Source organism: Cervus elaphus, chromosome 1 (assembly GCF_910594005.1).
Source record: "Cervus elaphus chromosome 1, mCerEla1.1, whole genome shotgun sequence".
Classification (NCBI taxonomy): domain Eukaryota; kingdom Metazoa; phylum Chordata; class Mammalia; order Artiodactyla; family Cervidae; genus Cervus; species Cervus elaphus.
Window position 1 is genome coordinate 45,134,478 of NC_057815.1, and position 23,348 is coordinate 45,157,825.

Here is a 23,348-nt window from a genome sequence, read left to right on the forward strand (position 1 = left end):
TATTATCTGATTTAATGAAGCACAAGCTGGAATCAAGATTTCCAGGAGAAATATCAATAACCTCAGATATACAGATGATACCACTCTTATGCCAGAAAGTAAAGAGGAACTAAAGAGCCTCTTGTTGAAAGTGAAAGAAGAGAGTGAAAAAGCTGACTTAAAACTCAACATTCAAAAAACGAAGATCATGGCATCTGGTCCCATGTCTTCATGGCAAATACACAGGGAAACTGAGAGACTTTACTTTCTTGGGCTCCAAAACCACTGCAGATGGTGACTGCAGACATGAAATTAAAAGACGCTTGCTCCTTGGAAGAAAAGCTATGACCAACCTGCTGCTGCTGCTAAGTCGTGTCAGTCGTGTCCAACTCTGTGCGACCCCCTAGACGGCAGCCCACCAGGCTCTTCTGTCCCTGGAATTCTCCAGGCAAGAATACTGGAGTGGGTTGCCATTTCCTTCTCCAATGCATGAAAGTGAAGTTGCTCGGTCGCTCAGTCGTATCCAACTCTTGGAGACCCCCTGGACTGTAGCCCACCAGGCTCCTCCGTCCATGGGATTTTCCAGGCAAGAATACTGGAGTGGGTTGCCATTGCCAACCTAGAGAGCATATTAAAAAACATTACTTTGCTGACAAAGGTCCGTCTAGTCAAAGCTATGGTTTTTCCAGTAGTTGTGTACGGATATGAGAGTTGGACCATCAAGAAAGCTGAGTGCTGAAGAATTGACGCTTTTGAAATGTGGTATTGGAGAAGACTCTTGAGAGTCTTTTGGACAGCAAGGAGCTCAAACCAGTCAATCCTAAAAGAAATCAACCCTGAATATTCACTGATGTTAAAGCTGAAGTTCCAGTTCTTTGGCCACCTGATGTGAAGAGCCGACTCACTGGAAAAGACCGTGATGCTGGGAAAGATTGAAGACAGGAGGAGAAGGTAAGGCGACAGGATGAGATGGTTGGATGGCATCACCAATTCAATAGACATGAGTTTGAGCAAGCTCCAGGAGATAGTGGTGGACAGGGAAGCCTAATGTGCTGCAGTCCATGGGATCACAAAGAGTTGGATACGATTGAGTGACTGAACTGAACTGAATCTTCAAAGAACCTGCAAAGTAAAGTATTCTGATCCCTGTTTTATAAATCAGCAAACAGGCTCGGAGGTTCATTTGTCCAAAATCATGGGGCTGAGAAGTGCCAGAATCAGATTCCAAATTCACATGGGTTTGCAGTGTGTCCTCTTGAGTACTGTAGGGAGCCGCCTTGAACACCTGCCATCTTTGCTCATCCAGCCGTCTCTGGGTCATCGGATCCTGCTGCAGTGGCTCCCTGCCCACTCCAGCCCCCACCCCCAGCAGGCGGGCACTGCTCACCCCTTGCCTTGTGCGTGCACACTCAGTCACTCAGTCACGTCCGACTTTTTGCGACCCTATGGACTGTATTCCACCAGGCTCCTCTGCCAGTGGGATTCTGCAAGCAAGAATATTGGAGTCAGTTGCTGTGCCCTCCTCCAGGGGATCTTACTGTCCCAGGAATCGAACCCACATCTCCTGAGTTTCCTGCATTGGCAGGCAGGATCTTTACCACTAGGGCCACCTGGGAAGCCCCTTGCCTTCCCAGGAATAAATAGCTCTGCTCCAGAGCAACCATATGCGACAGTCCCCTCTGTCACTCCACCATCCATCCCTCACTCACAGAAATGAATTCACACCAGAAGGGCTTGTGTTTTCAACTTGCTTGTTGTCATGGCTTGGCCTCACCATCTCGGTTCTTGGCCAGAAGCCTTATATGCTTTAGGGGGCTTATTCACAGATTATTCTTCTGGCCATCCGATAGCTTGTCAGGAGCAACTGACATCCCATCATTTGTCAGCGTGAGAACCAGAACTGGCTCAGTGGTGCCAACAGCAGTGTTTGCAGCTCTGGAGACGGCTGTCTGAGAGCCCCGTTCTGCCTCGCCCTTTCCAGAACCTATGGCATTATTCCTTCTGCACTCCTCAGGTGAGCTCCCTTGCTTGATGACAAACTTCAGCCCCTGCTGTGTCTACATTTGCAATTTAGGCAACAGGGTGAAGGCCTAGGTCATTAAAAATGGCAGCGGGTGGTCCATTCAGTGAATTTGAACAGCCCAGAAAGATGTCAACTCTTGCTGAACGGATCCTTTATCCACATCCAGGACACGCCCTGAGCACACCTGCCTGGTCTTGGATGGCAGCAGGCTGGGGACCCAGCTGGCTGCCGGGGTTGGTGAATGGTGGAATACAGGCAGGAGATCAAAGCAGAGGGCGGATGTGGTCAGTAAGTACAGCAGATCAGCATTTGTGTCAGCTGGTGTCAGTCCGACCAAAAGTGAAGGGGAGTCAGTAGGAGCCAATCAGGTAGGAGAGTTCAACCTTCAAAAACCCCGCCAGATGGTCCAGTGGTTAAGAATCTGCCTTGCCATGCAGGAAACACTGGTTCAATCCCTGGTCCAGGGTCTTCCCTGGCGGTTCAGCGGTAAAGAAACTGCCAGCCAGTGCAGGAGACTCAGGAGATGTAGGTTCGATCCCTGGGTCGAGAAGATCCCCCGGAGGAAATGGCAACCCGTTCCAGTATTCTTGCCTGGAAAATTCCATGGACAGAGAAGTCTGTCGAGCTACAGCCCATGGGGTCACAAAGAGTCAGACACGACTGAGCGGCTAAGCATGCACACCAGGAGGATCCCACATGCCGTGGGACGACTGAGCCCTTGTGCAGTCACTACTGAAGCCCGTGTACCACAACTTGAGCCTGCAGTCTAGAACGCGAGCTCTGCAAGAAGAGAAGCCACTGCAGTGAGAAGCCTGTGCACCACAGCTAGAGAATAACCCCCGCTCGCTGCAACTGGAGAAAACCTGCACGCAGCAACAAAAAAAACAACTAAATAAATAAACAAAATTATTAAAATTTAATAAAATTTATTTTTAAAAAACCCACCCGGCAGGATGGTGCAGCCCAAAGCACAGGCCAGGTCTTGGGGGTGTCGAGCAGATGGGCAGAGGATGGAGGCGGGATGCCAGAATCAGAAGGAGCATAATAATAATAGCAGCAAACATGATTGAGCAGTGAACATTTTCTTTGTGTCAGACCTTGGACATTAACTCATGTAATCCTCACAGCAACTCTGTAAAATAGAAGCTGTTACCATTCATACTTTACTCATCAGAAAACAAGTTCAGAGAGGTTAAGTAACTTGCCCATGATCACATAGCTAGCAGGACACATACTTAAACCCAGGACCCACAAAACACTGTGAAAACATCGCTATCCACCATGGGACGGAGTGCTGTCTCCCTCTGGGTTTTAAGACCCATCTAGAGTGGAGGCTGGCAAGTGTTGGAGGATGTTTTCGGCTTCCAGCTGAGGGACCAGGTTCCCCCACCCCCCGCCACTGGGCTTTGCCCAGTGTTCACAGCAGATAGAGAGTTGGCTCCTGAGAGTTTTACAGTCTATCCAGTTGTTTGCACCAGACAAGGGATCTGGATTTTTCTCCATCCGGATGCAAAATACAAATCCAGTTAAAACATCCAAATGTTCCTTTTAACTCGTCTTGAATTAGAAGCCACCCAGATGTTTAAATAGAGATAGGCTAGAGATTTGTCATGTCTGAACATACCAGCCCCTGGCACAAATAATGTAGCCACTGCAGCCCTGTATGTATCTTCCAGGCTTTTTCATTCCAAAGAGTCTGCAGGCAATGTTTTATGTGGCAGCCTGGATGGGAGGGGAGCTTGGGGGAGAATGGATACATTATATGTATGGCTGAGTCCCTTTGCTGTCCACCTGTAATTATCATGACATTGTTACTTGGCTCTACCTTAATTTTTTTCAAAAAAGAGTCAGCAAGATGCTGAGTGTCAGGCTTGATGGTAGCCACTCTCTCTTCTGCTTGGACAAATTACTTAACTTTTAAAAAAGCATTGTAATTGAAATATACATATAGAACACACACAAATCATAAGCATCAACTTAACTTATCACAAAGGGGACATACCAATGTAATCACAATCCCGGTCAAGACATACACCAACACCAGCTCACTGCAGACCCTTGCCCCTGCCCGCCAAAATGCCTCCCTTCACTCTACACCCTCCCTCCTCCCAAAAGGTAACCATCATCCTGAATTGAACACCATCTTTGCTGTGTCTTATTCTCCTATCTCTGCATTGGCTACTGCTGGCTTTGAGGTCGTTATGGAGCTCATATGCAGTCTGTGAAAAGAATTTTGGGGGTGTTTATTGTGAGGGGGCATGCGAACCCTGTCAGCACCTCTCTGAAGTAGACCAAATGCACTTCATCACCGAGGAGGAGGAGCCAGAGTTTTAAGACAGCACCTCTAGCTGTCCTCTCGGGAAAAACCGCAGGGATCCCTAAGAAAATGCCCTCTGCCCTTGGCAATGGCTTTGACTTGTGCATATGCTGATAAGAGGTGAGAAAAAGGCTAGCCCCGTTAACCAGTTCATGGATCTGATGAGTCAGATCTTTGCTCACCCTTCCTGGCACCCTGAGGCACAGCTCAGGGGTCAGTCTGAGACCAGTTCAGACCTTTCTTCTGTCCAGCAACACAGTAAGGGATGCGGGAATCACTGGAGGAAGCTTGTTGACTTGGAGTTCAGAAGGGGCAAAGAAGCCAGCTCTGGAAGTTCTCTGTGGCCATCAGCAATGCTCCCAGGGACTGGTGGTCCTTTATCTCACCCAAAAAAAAAAAAAAAAAAGAAAACAGTCCTAATAGCAGCCTGTGAATCATGCTGTTCCAAAATATGGGGCTGACAAGCGGGAAGGGAAATAAAAGAAGAGTGCCATGAGCTGGAAGTGCTGTCAGATTCCTCCAGCATGGAATGCTGCTCCCTGAGGCACCCTGAGTTTGCTTTACACACAGAGGCCTGGAACCCAGAGGCCCCCGCAGCTGTGGAACTGGCTTGGTCAGTGCTGGTTCTCTACCTGAAAGGTCAGGGCTGCAAGCTTGATCCCCATGTGGGCCAGTTAGCCTTGCTCGATGTCAGAGCCCCATACTGCGTTCCAGACCTTTGGCTTTTCTGGCAGCCAGCCTGGTATGTGGGAGACTGGCAACAGTGTGTGAACTCACCAGTGGCAATCCTCTGCCTCTTATCACAGATCCTACTGACGGCCACATTTTCATGTGGGCTGGAGGTTTTTATCAATTTGATTGGGGAACAAGAAGCATTTGGATTATGAATGAGCATATCATCCTGAAAACTGAGGATTCTATAGTTTTCTTTGATGTGTCAATCACTGGTTGATCTTCAGAAAATCGGGGGTTGGGGATGATGAAGGCGATGATAATGGTGCCACAGTGTGAGGAAGCAGAGTTCAGGCTTCCCCAGGCATCCCTGCATCCCCAGACTCTCAGGGCTGGTTCTTTTTCACATCCCAACTACATAAAAACAGCCTAACATCTAGCATACGTATCGGTTTTCCAATCATGGGATTTCTTTGTTCTCTCTTCAAAACCTGTATTGATCTTTTGAAATAATCACTGTTTTAAATAACATTGAAGTTGATCCTTTAACTTGCAACAACAAAAATAATAGCTTACACTTCTGTAGTATTTTCTGCTCCAGGCACTGATCTGAGTGCATTTCATTTATCATTTCATTTAGTCTTCACAACATCCTTGTGAGGTATGTATTATTACTGTCCCACCTTCCAGATGAGGAAACTGAGGTACAAAGAGGTTAGGTCACTTGCCTAAGATTATGGTGGCTGGTGAGTGCCAAGGGTGGCTGGAGCATGTGCAATTTTAGCTGGAATTGTGCATAATTGCTCCCCTAAGTCAGAGTCAATGTGAGAAAATCACATGAATGAGCTCTGCTTGCTTCCTTTGATTCATCTATTCATTCATTCGGTTGTGCCTTTCTTCATCAAGTATCTTATTTGGTACCCATCACATGCCGGGCACCGTTCTAGGCTCTGGAGAGACGTGTGGCCACAGCAACAACAGGTTCCTGCCTACTGGAACCCCCTTTCTAAACGGACAAGACAATTTTAGATTGTGATTTTTGCTGTGAAGGAAAAAACTCAGGATAGTTACACAGAGAGTGTCAGAGAGAGGGCTCCTTTGAATGAGCATTCTGGAAAGACCACTCTGAGATCCGAACCGTGTGCAGAAGCAGCCTCACCAAGGCCAGGGCAGAGCTGAGAATTGGTGTTTAGTCGCTCAGTCGTGTCCAACTCTTTGGTGACCCCATGGACTGTAGCCCACCAGGCTCCTCTGTCCATGGGATTTCCCAGGCAAGAATACTGGAGTGGGTTGTCATTTCCTCCTCCAGGGGACTTTACCAGCCCAGGGACTGAGCCTGCATCCCTTGCATTGGCAGGGGGATTCTTTACAGCTGACCACTTGGGAAGCCCAGGAGCAGGGAGAGGAAAGAGTAAATGCCAGAATTCCACAGTGCAAATGAACCGGTCATGTTTGAGAACCAGAGCACCACCCATCACACCATGCCTGGTGGGCCTGGTGAGGAATCAGGGTTAGTAACTGGAAAGTCTCTCTGGGTTTTTTCCCTGGGGTCCATGCCCACCCAGGATCTGAGAACATCAAGAGAGATCATAAACTTAAAAGGGAAAAATTTATATCTATGTTTTTTTCTAAATTCAAACTGAAATATGATATTTCCTTTATCTATACATGTGGACAACAAACCTGTGACTTTGTCAACAATGATGCCATTAGAATGTTGCTAGACCTACCTCTAGCTCTCATGGTCAGTGTATCACAATTATGCGATTATGTATTTTTTTTATTTTTTATTCATTTATTAGCCTCACCATGTGGCATATGGGATCTTAATTTCTCTACCAGGGATTCAACCTGCACCCCTTGCATTGGAAGCAGAGTCTTAACCACTGTACTGCCACAGAAGTCCCCTGTAATTATGTATCATGTAATACAGTCATGTGAAACAGCAAATATAATAAACATTTAAAAACAGTTTTAAAGAAAGGTCGACAGACCTCACCAGACCACTGATGGGGGTCCATGGCCGAGAAAAGTAAAAAGGCAATACAGAGAACAGCATGATCTGCTTTAGCGCCCAACACCCCCTGGCTACAGTTGGAAGAGGGGGTTGTAAGGGCCGAATGAGCCCTGAGCTCAGGCCACAGAGGTTACTGGGTTTAATCCTTGCAACCATCACAAGAAATAGGCATGATTGTGCCCATTTTAGAGGTGAGGAAGTTGAAGCCCAGACTTCAGGTAGTTTGCTCACTGAGGATTGTAGAATTGGGATAGACATACATCTCTCTGACCCAAAAGGGCAGAGAGGGTTCTTAGCCAGAGATGGGAGCATGTGACAAGAGGTTAAAGGTCAACAATATCTGCCTGGCCGCCTGACCCAGCCTGGACCCCTGTGCTGCTCAACTTCACCCGTGAAAGAATTGCCAACCCTTCTTTCCTTAAGCCTGGTTCTTCCCTCAAATCAACCCACATAGGCCAATTACACAGCTCTGAGCTGAGCCAACTAAATATTTCATGGGGATTTTAATTTAACTCTAAAGAAATTCATCCAACCCTGAGAGTAGGCTGTCACCTCACGAAATAGCACCAGGGAGCCCTTGGACCTGCCAGTGACATTGTTACTTCCCTGGGAATGCTAATGCTTCCCTGGGTTTGGCTCTGAGCCTTGTAGCCTCAGCCCAGGGTGCATGAGTAAATCTCTCAGATTTGGGCTCAGATTTGCTCAAAAAGGGCTTCCCAGGTAGCTCAGTGGATGAAGAATCTGCAGAAGGTGTGGGTTTAATCCCTGGGTCAGGAAGATCCCCTGGAGGAGGGCATGGCAACCCACTGCAGGATTCTTGCCTGGGGAATCCCTTGGACAGAGGAGCCTGGTGGGCTACGGTCCATGGGGTTGCAAAGAGTCAGACACGATTGAGTGACTGAGTATGCACGCACACATGGACTCAAAAAGGTTCTGATCAGGACCTTCCTCGGAATGGGCATCAGGCTGATTTGAGTATGTGTGTGAGAGAGACAGGTGACTAGCTGGTCCTCCTCCTGTTCCCTTATCCATGTTCCCATATCCTGGCCTGCAAGAAGGGAGGGGAAGGGATGGAGTTGACCCCCAGTCTCCTCAGTGTACAGGGCACCCATCACTGTGTAGGTGTCATGGGGCCTATTAATTTACCCTCAGCCCCAGCCCCCGGCGGGTGGAGTGGGAAGCCGCCTGCCTCATGCAACAGAAGAACAGCTGTGTGCATCGCTGAAACCTGTTATTAGGGCATCTAAGTGATGGCTCCTGCAGATAACAGGGGACCCAGGAGTGGGAGTGAGCTCCCCGGCACCTTCGGATCCTATTGCCACTCAGCACAGGGACCCTGGTGCATCCCGGCAGGTTCCCTGAGCGGCTCCCTAGGTGGGGGGCGGGAGAGGAGAAGAAGGTGCCCAGCAGGTAGATGGATCAAAAGACAGAAAGTGAGCACATAATCTAATTTGAAATGGGCTGAGCTGCAGATGTTAATCTGCTCCACTGCACAGCACGGGAGGCCTGAGGGCTGGAGAGATTCTGGAAGCTGGTCCTTTCTCTTCTGGCCCGCCTGGCTCAGGCCGGGCCCTCAGCATCCGCTTCTTCCCAGAGGGTAATTAACACCTCTCCACGGACGGCTGCCTTAATCACAGAGCATGGGGGCTCATTCGCCTTTCACTTGGGCTCCCTGTGTAGGCCTGCCCTGGAGTTACAAGGATGGGGCAGGGGGAGAAGGGAGCCCTCTAGTGGGGATGTGGGGCTTCGAGTCCTCTTTGGGCTGGAGGATGAAGAATTGTTATCTGTTTGCATCCAGAGCATGACCTGAATTTAGTTATAATGACCCAGCTTCCTGATAAGTCCCTTCTGGTACAGGCACGGTCAGGCATGTGTCAGAAATCAACCTGATTCTGCTGTCGGCAAGAAGGGGCTAGAGGGTAGGCCGTGTCTGAGAACTTGGCCCCCTGTACCTTGCCCTGTTGGCTGCAGTGGTTTTAGAGACTTACTGTGTGTCCACTTTGGGAATGTCACTGTGAACAATGCAGCCCTGAGAAAGCAGTCCTGAGAATATGTGCATCTGAAGACAGATTTCTCTGTATCCAGGCTGTGAGCCCTTGAGCAAATTAGTAACCTCTCTGGGCCTCAGTTTCTCTGTAAAATGGAGCCTATGGCAACTACATAAGTTAATTTTTTTGACGATCTCGTCCTTGCTTTTTATAATCTAATGGGGGAGCTAATTTATGTGCATGAATGTTCACAACAATAATAATGTTCACACAATAATAATAGTAAGAGCTCTCATTCAATGAGAATTATTCTGTGCCAGGCATAGACTTTGTATGGGTTGTTCAACTAATTCCAGTAGAGGCTCCAAGAGGGTGGAAACTGTTGTGAGACCCACTCTCTCGATGAAGAAATTGAGGCACAGAAAAGGTTAAGTCCTTTCCCAAAGTCACATAGGCAGTAACGGTAGGGTTGGTATGTGAGCCTAGGTCCCTGTCCTAATATAAGGCAATTGATGGCAAATGCTACCTGAGTTGTATAAGCAGTGTTGTGGCTCCATTTTTCCCCCATATCTATTCACTTTATTATTGTTTCTATTTATTTATCTTTGGCTGCATCAAGTCTTAGTTGTAGCATGTGGGCTCTTCCTTGTGGCATGTGGGATCTTTTCTTATGTGGCACTCAGGCTCCCTGTTTTGGCACATGGGCTCCAGAGTGCTTTGGCCCAGTAGTTGCGGTGTGCAGGTTTAGTTGCCCCGTGGCATGTGGGATCTTAGTTCCCTGACCAGGGATTGAACCCATGTCCCTTGCATCGGAAGGCAGGTTCTCAACCACTGGACCACCAGGGATGTCCCTTAGCTCTCTTTTTGATCGAGAGGAGGGAAGGCTTATTCCTGAGAAACTGATAGGGAAGCTTGTACGGAGGAGATAAACTTTGAATGGACCTCGAGGAGGGAAGTTACTGTTGGACATTCCAAGTGAAAGAGCTATGGGAGGTGTGTTTGACTCCCAGGGGCTTCGGGAGGAGTGCTGGGAAATGAGGCCGAACTTGGAGAGGTGGGCAGACCATGAGGGCCTGACTCCCAGGCTACACCTGTAGCTCTGCCTGTGTGTCAGCTTACTAACTAAGCAACAGGCAGGCTACAGATATTAACTGTGTTAGGATTACAGACCTGATTCTGCTTAAAGTACTTCAGGGCCTTTCAACTGCTCTTCACGTCACTGCATCTTCTGCCTGCCCCTCCAGCTTCGTCTTATAGCACTGTTCCCAGCACTGTGTGCTTCAGACACTCTGGCCCTCTTCTAGCCCCTGGAATGTCCCAAGCTCCCTCCTGCCTCAGGGCCTTGGCACCTGCAGCAACCCCCCACCCCCCGAGTGGGAGTGCTCATTCCAGGCCTTCTCACCAGTAACTCTTGTTCAGATAACTGAGTCTTATCTTGAGAAAGCTCCCATGAAGACTCGGTCAACCCCTGTTCTCCCTTCTCATGGGGCCGCAGATGACTACTTTAAACACAGCGCCGCTGTCATTTTACAGATCTCTTCTTCAACAGGCTGGCAACTGCCTCTGCTGCCATCAGGGACCCTGCCTGTGTTTGCTTACCCCTATATCCCAGCACTTTACTCCCTGCCTGGGGCAGGGCAGAGGGTCGGTAAGAGGATGCTGTTACAGAGGGAAGGATTGCTGGGGAAGGGGCAGTGGGTTCTGCCTTCCCTGACATTGCTGGGGATCCAGTGAGCTCCGTGGTCCGGTGTCACCCAGGGCCCAGATACTCAACCAGAGCCCAGCATCCTTTATCCCTCCCTGGGAAGCCAGGCTTGGTGAACTTGGGGCTCCTCCCTATCTGGGTCTTTACAGATAATGCCCTCGCCACTCTCACCACCTCAGGCCTGGCCTTGCTTGGGATTCTGTAAGCCTTTTCAATATACAGAGGATCTCCAGAGACAATTACCCTGGAATGAAGGCTTCCAGGAATGCTCGATACAGCCTTATTCTGTGTAGCATTTTCTCATTCCAACTGTATCCTCCCAAAGCTTTCCAGTGTTAAATAACACAATTACAGAGTTAAATAAATGCCGGCAAAGGATGTGAGGCACTATGGGGCCTGAGTAGCAGGTGAAACAGGATCTGTGCAGATGTGACCAGCAAAGGAGTAGAAAGCTGGTGGCAGGGCAGGTGAAGGAGGGCAGCCGGCCTCCCCAGCGGGCAGGAGCCCCAGGGGACTGGGAGGCAGGGGGAGCCGAGTTAAAAAAAGGCCAGAGAACAAAGACCTGGAAGCTGACCAGAGACAGCATGATGGATCCAAGAATTCAAAGGGAGCTGGGGAGGTCATTGAATCTGTTGTCCCCAGAGGAGAATCATATAATAAGGAAGAGGCTGTGGATGATGACTGGGTTTGGTTTCCAAGCTGGATGTCAGGTTTTTCCTTGAGATTTCTAAGCAGTGGTACAGTATGAGGCCTAAGAGAGTCCTTAGGTGGATAGGCAGTTACACTAGGGAGACTCACTGGGTCAGTTCAGCTGTGTGTGTGTCTCAGGTCACCTAGGAAAGGCCACTAGGGGCCAAATGTCCAGAGACCTCTGCCCACCTGGAGATGGAACAGGCCTGGCTGTCCCCTCAGACATTTTTACAACTCATCGTGGGTTAAGATGTTGTCTCCAGAGGCCCTGTTGAGATTCTCATCATTGTCAAGTTCATCATCATTATCACTATCAGTATCATCTTAACATCAAACATTAATCAGGTACTTCCTTTGAAGCGGGCCCATGATCAGCATTTATAAGCACCGTCTCATTCGCTTTCTTAGCAGTTCTGGGAAGGGCGGGGGGCTATTATCATCCGCACTTCCAGATAAGTGAACTGAGGCTCAGAGAGATTACATAACTTTTGTCCAAGGTCACACAGCAAGTAAGGAATAACAGAGCCCGGATGGGTCTGGCCCACACTGAAGGCTGGGTCTCCGCCACCCTGTCTGCTGCTTTCATTGTCCCAGGCCAGTGGGGGTGGGGGGGGGACTCTACAGTGTGCAGAGTTCACAGGGCTCTTCCACGCCCATCATCTCCCTTGACTCTCACATAATATTGATAGGCAGGCATCGCCCCATCGTATAACCTGGTAAGCTGAGTCCCAGAGAGGCTAAGTGAGTCATTGTGAACATTTGGTCAGCAAAAGGCAGAGCCAGGTCTTCTGACCCACCCCATCCTCTCATTAGCTGGGGTCCATGTGAGAGAGGAGCTCTTAGACGAAGGAGGCAGGAAGCTGAGCCTGCGAAGGTCTGCCCAGGGTGCCTGGGCACTGCTGAGGTCAAGGGATAGAATTTTGCCCGAAAGGGGGCAGCAGGTGCCTAAAAGAGAAGGAAAGGGAGACAGAGGAAAGCTTTGTTCCTTCAGCTCTTCCAGGATCTGGTGCTGTGGGCAGAGGCCTCCCTGGAGGTGTTCCCAGAGAAGCACCAGGTGGGGTCTGCGGGCTGGGGCAGGCATGGCCCAGAGCCCTGCTGTGAATTTGCTGTCTTCCAGCCAGGCCTCTCATCCTAGGAGAAGAGCTGCAGTCACCCCGAGCCCTCAGGCTCTGATAGCGATGATGGTGGCAGTCTCATGTAACCCCTATTCAACCCAGGAGGCACAGGGTAGCATGTTTTGGAAGTCACCTCCAGGCTGCCTGCAGTCTGCCCTCCCCTTTTGTAAATTCCACAAACAGCCAGGAGATAAAAGAGGGGATCTCTCAGAGGCAGAACATGAAGCTCTTCAAAGAACACTTTCAATCAAAAATGGGAAGAGGAGAGAGGTCTTTCTTTCAGAGGGAATGTATTTATACACCCCTGTGTGTGTGCACACACACACACGCAGTAACCAGGAGCATCGTGATGCTTACAGAATGCTCTGCCTGTTCCATATTCCCATTCCTCCCTCTCTTCTTTCTCTAGCTCCAGGCGTCCTACCCTTTTCTGGGTTCCCGCCCCCACCCTGGGGTACACTTCCAGATCTGCCCTCTCCAGATGGCATTGTATCTTTCTGGCCTTTCTGCTTTCCTGCCTGGGGCTCTGCTCCCTGCTGACTAAGGTGATAAACAGTCTCCTCCCCGACATCTCTGAAACATCGATTCCAGGGACCACCCATCATCTTCTGGAGCAAACGGGGACCAACTGATGGAAGTTCCTCCCTTTCCTAGTCCAGCAAAATGAAAGTCTGGAATCTTAGGCCTGGGGAAGAGCTTCAGAGGGCTTCCCAGGCAGCGCTAGTGGTAAAGAACCCACCTGCCAATACAGGTTAGACATAAGAGACACAGGTTCAGTCCCTGGGTTGGGAAGATTCCTTCCTGGAGAATCCCATGGACAGAGGAGCCTGGCGGGCTACAGTCCATAGTGTTGCAAAGAGTCAGACATGAGTGAAGCGACTTAGCACGCACACGTGCAAGAGCTTCAGAGCATCTGGTTGAGTCCTTTCATTTCACAGTAGGAGAAACTCAGGCCCGGGCAGTGGAATCACTTACCCCAGATCACAGTGAGTTTGTGGCCCAGCTGTGATGAGAGCCAGGTCTTCTGATGTCCTGTCTGTGGTTCTTTCACTGGAGAGCACGGCTCTCCCCAAAGAGTGACTGGAGATGCAGAAGGGCTGGGCTGAACCGTCGTGATGCCCGCACTTCCCTTGACTTCCCATGCCCACAGTTGCCAGTCTGCAGCTCCAGCCCCTGTGGCTGTTAATTCGGTTCCGTGGCACATGACCTCCTCATCCAAGCCTGCTTTACAGGGTAATGTCTTTTTAACTAAGGTAAAAATAAAAGACATGCCCGCCTTTTGGAATAGCAGATCCCATGAGGTTGTTGCTGGTAATCCGGGCTGCACGGAAGCCATGGTGCATGATTGCTGTTCGCTACTGAGTCAATGAAAAAAAAAATCCACTACATAACCTCCATAGCTTCTTCTAGCATCTCACTCTTCCCTCCCTGCCTCCCCTGCACCCTGGTTACTCTCAAGTGGCGAAAAAGGAGAGAGAGAAGGGCTGGGCTAAAGAGGCAGCAGTGTCTCCAGGAGGCAGTTTTCTGTTTGGTCTAGTTTGGGGAAACGTCTATTTGAGAATAGACAGAAGTGCCCTGTCTGAGGCTGGGACAGACGTTCTCCCAGGGTTTGTGGTCTTTCTGCTTCTATCAAGGAAAGCGCCCTCCTGGGATGCTGTCCATTTCTAGTTTCCTCTCCATATGGAATCGTTTTACCATAATGTTGTTGTTGGCTGACTTTATAAACTTGTGAAATGATTTCTAAATTGCAGTCTGAGGTTCGCTCTTTTGGGAAGAAGGCTGTTTTGGTGGGGGCAGGGGGGAGAAACTTGAGGATAGAGTTGTTGGTTTGGGTTACTTGGTTTGGATGTATCTATTTTTTTTTAATAACCAGAAAAAGGACAGGATGCTGTGGTTACCTCTTGCCCATCGTATCAGTTTTCATTTTTCTATTCTTTTCTTCAATTCTTTCATTCCAAGCTATTAAACTCCTATCTCCTCCGCCCAAGGTCTTTGCAGAGCTTGACTGCTGTTTTGCCATAACCCAGCACAGGACCAGCATTGCACCTGCTACATCTTTGTGGTTGATTTCTGTTACTTTACAAATGTGCTCTTGAGTGGAACTCAAGTTAGAGCCACTGTCATCAAGGGACTGAAGTTCAAGGTCCAAAAAACCCTCTGAAGGGTCCCCACAAATGAAGGCACTAACAATCTTCTAATCAAACTTCACTCCCTCCTCACGGGTTGATTCACTTGACAGCAGTCATCAACCCTCTCTTGGAGAAATATAGAATGAGCTCAAAAAGGCATTTATGTTTTTCGTTGTTACTAAAAATCTCTTACATCTGCACGCTAGTCACTTTAAAGCCTGGCCTCACTTTGTAAGGGCTTCTCTGGGAGCTCAGATGGTAAAGAATCTGCCTGCAACGCAGGAGACCTGAGTTCAATCCATGAATTGGGAAGATCCCCTGGAGAAGGGAACGGCTACCCACTCTAGTATTCCTGCCTGGAGAATTCCAAGGACAGAGGATCCTGGTGGGCTACAGTCCATGGGGATGCAAAGAGTCAGACATGACTGAGTGACTAATACTTTCACTTTCACTTTATAAGGCTCTACCTTGTTAACTGATGCTGGATCGAGGGGCTGCTTTCGCATGAGTTGGGGGTGGAGGAGTGGAGCTGAGATGGAGAAGAAACTGACTTTTGTCAATGGATGTACAAATAATAAACCCCTTTGTGTATAAAGTGAGGAGTGACATGTCTGTCTCCTTACTTCCTTTGCAATGATTTAGGAAAAATCGCACACGTGTGTAGCATGTGCATGTGTGTGTGTGTGTTCTCATTCAGAACCTATTGGCCTGTTTGTAGATTGTTAAACACCTCACTTTCCTTTTCTTTCTCCACCTTGTGTGTCAACAGATCCACCAGAATTAGTGGTAAAAGAAGCTGAAATGTAAACCTTGATGGAGGCCAGTCTGAAATACATGCCTTGGTTATAAAACATAATTCTTAAATATTGGTATAAGTCGGAATCACCTGGGCAACTATTCACAATTGCAGATTCCCTGGCCCCATAACCAGAGTCTGATCCAGGAGGTTTGGGATGAAACTCAGGAATTCACATTTTAATAAGCACTTTACTCTTTAACATTCTTAGTCTTTTTTTTTTTTTTTCTTTAACATTCTTAGTCTTTAATAAGAATAAGGTGATTTTAATGCGGGTGATCCTAGACTACACTTTGAAAATCACTGTCGGAGAATTGCTTGGAAGGATCCTGGCACTGTCTAAACCCCACGCCCTTGGTTTGCAGATGAAACTAAGGAAGCCAAGAGAAATGAAGTGACTAGTTTAGGTTGGTTAGCTAGTTAGGGCAGAGCATGGCCAGGAGTGAACAGCACTCTGGGCCTTTCCCACCACTCTATGTATAGGGGAGCAGGCCAATAGGAAGTGAGCTTGCTTTGCAACAGGGTGGATTGAAGTTAGACACAAGGAAGAACTTCCTAACAGAGAGGTATATGGAGGAGCTGACAGCACCTCCTTTCTCAGGGGATCTTAATTCAAGAAAGATTCTCATCAGGTGTGGGCACTGAGGTGCAGAAACATCTGGTGACTTCATGTAAAAGGGAACAGAGACCCTTCTCAGAGTTCTGCTGTGGGGCCTGGATTTTGACCTTGACAGCCACATAAGGCCAGTGGTCCAGGAAGCCTGAGGCGTAGTCCTACCTCTGACAAAGACAAGCTTGTGACATTGGGCCTCTTGCTCAATTCTTGGCCTTCATTTCCTCCCTGGGAGATAAATGCGGTTGCATTAGATTGCCTGTAATTTCCGAGGAGCCATCATTTTTATTTTCCACTGTACTCCCTCACCAAAGCTCACACAACACTGGGACTTGTTTGTTGGCTGAACAAGTTCATCAGTTGAATAAAAAACTACTCATTATTGAGTATCCAGAAGTTCTGTCTGCCAATTCTCCCTTGCCTAGGGCGTTTTCAGTCTCTGTCTGAACGGTCCATAGTGAGCCTCCCTTTTTATACTAATTTGCATACTTAAAGGGGTCTAGCCTCAGATGAGAGCTTCCCCGGGGGCTCAGTGGTAAAGAATCTGCCTATGATGCAGGAGACACTAGTTCGATCCCTGGGTCAGGAAGATCCCCTGGAAAGGGGCATGGCAACCCACTCCAGTATTCTTGCCTGGAGAATCCCTGGACTGAGGAGCCTGGTGAGCTACAACCTGTAGGGTCACAAAGGATCGGACAGGACTGAAGCGACTGAGCACCCACACGTACTTGAGACAGTCACGAGTTACAGCTTCAACATCCATGTCCTCTCATGAGTGATTGTCCAGACCTCTGGCTGCTTAGAGTCACTCCCCAAGCAGAGAAGCCAGACCAGAGTGGCACCTCCCCATCACTGGCGGCCTCTGGTCACAAATCCCTCTGCCCCCATCTCATGGGGCCACCCCTTTGATGACCTCCCTCTGTTCCTTTCAGAAAGCGGATCTGGCCGTGGCGGGTCTCACCATTACTGCGGAACGGGAGAAAGTGATTGATTTCTCGAAGCCATTCATGACTCTGGGAATTAGCATTCTTTACCGAGTTCATATGGTAAGAGATTTATTTTATAAGCATTTATGGCATTAGAGTTATTTGCATGCAAACACTAAGTTATATGGTAATAATGAATGACTCACAGAAATATTTAGATTTCAAGACTTCAATGCAAATGTGCCAGGCTATTTTCTCCCCCATCAGCTGTGAGGACTTGCAAACAGGAGGAATGGAAAAGTCACACTTGGGGGCTTTCCAGTAAAAATAATGCTTCTGCTTCACTGCATAGGGATGGCCAAGAACGATCATTCAACCCTTGGTTTGTAGAGTGTTGGCAATTGGACCCATGGGTTACTCAGGTTCCTCCAAGGTGGTGGGTCCCTAGCCTAGATGAGTCACCGCAGATTTCTCAAAGCCTTTGGCAACCTTCAGACCTGCTTCTTTTCATTCTGAGCATTGCACCTACTGAGGCAATGCAGACTCCCTCTTTTGATTATCTGCACTGGAGAATAAAGAGCAGGTAATGTAATATCACTTATAGCTTCTTCTGCCTCTCTTTCAAAAGGAAGGACTAGACTGAGTGTAAAAATGAGTTTGTGAAAGCTCACCCATGGGCAGCAGGGGCTGGATTCGACGTCAAAGTTACCGGCTGGTGGGGGGAACATCCGGAGAGGGAATAGTAACCCTTATCCAACCTGGCTCTAAGCACACATCTATTACATGGATTTCCCCAATGATCTAGTCACTTTAGGCATCCAAGGTCATGTCAACATGATGTATTCTAGCACCTGGCACCACAGAGCTGCTCAACAGCGAGGAATCCAGAGCTCATCCCATGTACCTGCTGAAGACCCTCCAGCTTCTGAGCCCCTCCCAAGCGCCGAGTCTCAGCCCTGGGCCGAGTCTCAGCCCAAGAATGGAGTAATCTATATTTGCAGCCCCAGCCAGCGCATCAGGATCTGTGGCCTGTTTCTCCAGGAGGAAGGACTTCTTGTTTCAGAGTCCACTCAGGCAGCTCAGAAGACCACTGTCCTGGGCTGGGCTTCAGTGTGCATCATCATTGCTGCCCAGCTTGGGCAAAGAGGCTACATCATCTGGAAGATGAGACAGCATCAAAATCCCAAGCTCTCCAGGCTAAACCAGAAAGAAATGTGAGGATCTGGTCATAATCACTGCGGTGATGGATGTGTCTGTCTTGTGAATGAAGGAGGATTTTGATCCTTCCTCCTGTCTTTTCCATGATAATGATAACTCCCATTCACTGAGCACCTCTTGTGTGCCAGACACTCTTCAGGCCCCTGTGATGGTGGGCTGTTGTTACAGATTGATTTGTGTCTCCTCAAAATGACTTGTGAATGTGACCTTTTTTGGAAATAGGATCTTCGTAGATAGAGTCAAGTTAAGATGAGGTCATACTGGAATGGGGGAGGTGGAGCAAACCCAGTGTCCAGTGTCTCTATAAAGAAGTGGGAAATTTGAACACAGACACCCAAAGGAGAAGACAAGACCCTGTGAATTTGGAGGCAGATTGGAGTGATGCATCTACAAGCCAAGAAACACCAAGGATGGCCAGCAACCCCAGAAGCTAGAAGGGACGAGGAAAGAAATTGCCCTTAATTCTGAACTGCCAGCCTCCAGAACTGTGAGACGATACACTTCTGGTGCATTAAGCTCCCTCCCCCCAGCCAGTGGCACCTCGTTACGGCAGCCCTAGTAAATGAATACAGTCATCCTGTTCTTATTTTAGAAATGAGGAAACAGTGGCAAGCAGTTCTACAAACATAGCCAAGCCCACACACCTCTCAGTGAAAGAGCAGAGTTCAAACCCAGGAACGGCGTGGTGCAAGCCTGTGTTCTCTCTGTTACTGAAAAGAGTGTAGGTGGGGCCCGGCTGCTCGCCACTCAAAAGCCAGTAAGCAGACCAGGCTGGTGGAAAGGAAAGTTTGCTTTATTTCAGATGCCGGCAACTGGGGTGGGGGAAGGGTGGCGGACGTCTGTCCAAAATGTGGGGGACTCCCCCCACCCCCTGATGGCAACCAGTGGGGCAAGAGCTTTTATAGACAGAAGTAGGGGGCTACATACAGAAACAGCACAGTCAGCTCTGACAGTCTTCTTTAAATTGGTCATCTGTGGTCTGAGCAGCAGCATCTTGATTGTTTAGGTCCAATCTTTCGTTCCAAGGTCGGTTTGTTTCTATTTCTTTGAGGCCAGTTCTCAGAATTGTGGCAGCTCATGTCATGGGCACAGTCTGGTCATCCTGGAGTTAATTTCTCCACCTGGTGTTTTGGTATCTGTAAGACAGCTCACAGGATATGGCTCAGAATATTATCTATAGCCCTTGAGAAAGAACCAAAGATTCTTGACGATGCTTAATGACTGCATTATTACTATTTAGTCTCCTCTGACTGTTTTCCTTTGTTTCTGCATTTCTCACTTCTCTGATTAAACTTATCCTCTAGCTAAAGTTTCCCACACACATAGGGCAGGCAGAGGACATGGTGGGGGAGACAAGGACCGTAAGTCCTGCTCTGTTTCACCGTGACATGAAGCTGTCACCTACACCGTGTGACCTGCTCATAAGGTGTCCCGTAAGTGGAGCTTTCTCCCTGTTCTCAAATGGTCCTCACGGCTGTTCTTTGAGGAAAGAAGGGAGGTGTTATAATTCCCACCTTACAGATGAGGAGACCAAGGTCACACCTGGAGTTGGGTCTGGAATCCAGGTCTCCTGATTCACAGGGTAATGTTCTTGTCATCATTACATCTCTTGGTACCTGGAGACAGCTTTCCAGCCAGCACCATTTCTTGAGCGCCCCCCCGCCGTCACCTCCCGACCTACTCTCCTCCCACAGCTGAGCTCCAAGGGAGGATCCAAAAAAGACAGAGACCTAATAGGATAGAAATATTTTTGTTTGCCAAAAGAAATGTTCCCTCCAGCCTCTCAATATGTTCATTGGATCATTATGTTCATCAGTATGCTGATGAACAACATCAGTATGTTCATTAGACACAACTTTTAGGTTGTGAGAAATACATAGTGTGGAGTATCTAATATAAATATATCGTTTTATGACCGGATTCATCATGGTGGAAACATCACTGGACTGCTTTTATGTTTTTCAGATATATTTGTATACAAAAAGAACACAACTCTTTATATAACTTAGAGAAATCTTCACATTTGGTAAAACAGCATAGGTTAGAAAAGTTTTCATTTGCCAGTGGCATTTGACTTTTAACGAAAATAGTGAATTATTGTTTTAAAGTACTTATTTATAGTTGTATAGACAATATGTAAGTTTTTATGGGTGATGTTAGTGATAGTATATCAGACCTGAGTTCATTAAATAGTTGGCTGATCAAAGGAATGTTATCTTATGTGTATATAATAACATTATTATATGTTTTTAGGCATATGAGCTATAATTTATGCATGTTTTATAAAATATTAACTATGCAGAGAGTGAAAATTTTGCCTAATTTTCAGACTGAGTAAATAATTGGGCAGTTAAGGGAAAAAAAAAAAAAAAAAGCAAAAAAGACAGAGACACAGTCTTCCTCCAAATGGTATTTCTATGGCCAGGTCACATGACTAGGCTCTGGCCTTGATTTCTTGATTAAGGCCAAGGGCACTAGAGCACCACCCATGATCAGATGGGCTGAGAGGACCCACATGAGTAAAGGCACATCAGCGGAGAGGACAATGCTGAATCGACCAAACTGGGGGAGACCTGGTTAGAACAAGTCTGAGATGAACTGTGCAGAGTCTGAAACAAAAGAGGTTGTCAGAAACAGCTAATACCAAAGGGGAGCCCAGCAGAGTTCACCATGAGTGCTACAGTCTAAAATTATTATACATAGAGAAGCTCTCTCTGACATAATCAGTGTTAAGCTGATGAAATTAAAGTTGAATACTGGGTGTTTATTATTTTGTAAATTTTCTCTAGCTGATAGTTCTCTGTGAGCAAAAATATGATTCATTTAATGTAATTTATAATCTATAATGATCCAGTCTCTTAGCTCTATATCCAAGGTCACCTGAGTCGTGAGTGATAGCTTCCAAAAAAGTGAGCATCTGGTGAAAATCAAACCTGTGTGCAAAAGTGAAAATAATTAGCACAAGGTATAAATGCCTAGTTAGAAATTCTTCAGAACCTTTCAAAAATAACAGGTGGTGGCAGGTATATCTCAAATCTAAAGATATTCAGAAGTAATTTGTGCCCTTCCAGCAATCTCAGATTATCTAGGCTCCTTCTCGAACATGGGTCATCACAAGTTGATTGTGGGATATTTTCCTTCCTCTCAACCTTGGGGTATAATCTATTTCTGCCGGGCATATCCAGGATCAGAATCAGAAGACTGTTTTGCTCTTTGACCTATACTCCCTGCCACTCAGAGGCTGGCTTTGGCATTTGTTATTGTCAATCTCTCCTGCTTATTAAAACCTCCTCTCTGTTCCTAGCATCCACATCACCGTTTTCTCCTGCTGTGCTTCCCGCCTCTCTGATTATCACCTTCTTTACCATTTCTGTTGGTTCTTCTCTCTCTGTTTGCCACTTAAATGTCTGTGGTCCTTTCTTCTTCTCACTCTCCCAATTCTCTGCCTGGATAATCTCACCTGCTCCCAAATCTATAAATCTAACCCTGACTGCTCTCCTGAATTCCGGAAGCATCTTTTAAATACATTACTAAGTCATCTCCAGACTTCCCAGGTGGCTCAGTGGTAAAGAATCCGCCTGCCAATGTGGGAGCCACGGGAGACGCAGGTTCGATCCCTGAGTCAGGAAGATCCCTGGAGGAGGCAATGACAACACTCCAGTATCATTGCTAGAATGATACCATGGACAGAGGAGCCTGACAGGCCATAGTCCACGGAGTCACAAAGAGTCAGACCTGACTGAGCAACTGAGCACACACAACGTGGATATCTCACAGGCACCTCAAAAACAGTGACACAACCAAACTGCATTTGGTATATTCCTCCCTCCTCCCCTCTGCCCCATCTCAGGTCACAACCTCTCCATCCAGCCACCTGAGCCGCCCTGCACTTGTCTTTCCTCGAATGTCCATTTGGTCCACTCACGTCCTAAACAATCTTCATATTTACTGTCTATTCTTGTTCACCCTGCCTTGGTTCAAGCTCTCTTCATCTCTAACATCAACTGCTGCATTCCCGTGGGCTGTATCCTCCTTGGAGGCGGGTGTTTCTTTGCTTTTTATTTTTTAGGCTTTTAAAAAGTACTTTATTTACTTTTATTTTTGGCTGTGCTGGGTCTTTGTTGCTGCTCGTGGGCTTTCTCTAGTTGCGGTAAGTGGGGGCTACTCTCTCGTTGCGGTGTGCAGGCTTCCTGTTGCAGTGGCTTCTCTTGTGGAATACAGGCTCTGGGGCCCTCAGGCTTCAGTAGTTGCAGCACACAGGCTCAATAATTATGTTGCATGGGGCTTATTTGCCCCGAGGCACAGGGAATCTTTCTGGAGCAGGGATCATCAAACCCATGCCTCCTGCATTGGCAGGCAGATTCTTTACTGAGCCACCTGGGAAGCCCCAATATCATATGGTATTAGACTATACATTTTTATGGGATGATTTTTGGTATGGAAAATGTCATCACCCTAAACATGCAGCATTTACTTGAAAAGTATGGAAGGAAGAAAGGAAAGGGGGGAGAAGTGTGAGGGATCTTGTAATTCTGTGAGCAATGAGCACTACTTCCCTTTGTGGCTCACGGCCAAGCATCACTGACTCCCAGGAACCTCGCTTCTGTTGGGAGGTCCAGTATTCTAGGCAGCAGAATGAGTGACCTGAATTGATTTCTTCTTTTTCTTTCTGGCCCTTACCCTGTTGGTCTTGAGAACAAAAAGCAAGTGAAAGCAGATGTTGGGGCAGCTCAGATCCATCAATGGGTCAGGCCTGCCATAGCTGCCACCAGAACCCCTTACTCCCTCCCGCCCTGATGCCTGTGCATCCCACAGACAGCAAATCACCCTCCTGAGAAGGCCTCAGAACCCCTGACCCAGGCCAGATGAGCTTCCAGGCCATACATAGAGGGCCCAGCCTTTAGAATCTGGAGTGTCCCCTGCTACTCCACAGATGGGAGTCCAATGACTGGGGACATCAGAAGTTCAGGACTCTCTTCATTTCCTTGGCATATTAGCTCATTTCTTATTGAGAAGTTCAGTATGTAGCATAGCAGTATAACCCCAAGGGCATTTTGCAGTCCAGGGGGTTTCATAGAATTGTGCATTTTGTAGTCCAGAGTTTTATAGAATTGATGCATACTATAAGCTCCCAAATATCTGTGAATGGAAGGGAGAAGA

The 23,348-nt window shown here is 47.7% G+C and overlaps 1 protein-coding gene across 2 annotated transcripts in view; it reads left to right on the plus strand.

The window, feature by feature from the left end:
• Nucleotides 1-23,348, plus strand: part of GRIK4 (glutamate ionotropic receptor kainate type subunit 4) — a 485,478-nt gene that overhangs the window by 419,934 nt on the left and 42,196 nt on the right. For both annotated transcript variants that reach the window (XM_043901237.1, XM_043901238.1), the window contains exon 13: nucleotides 16,977-17,090. In XM_043901237.1, coding sequence (XP_043757172.1) covers nucleotides 16,977-17,090 — 114 coding nt within the window. The remainder of the gene's footprint in view (nucleotides 1-16,976; nucleotides 17,091-23,348) is intronic.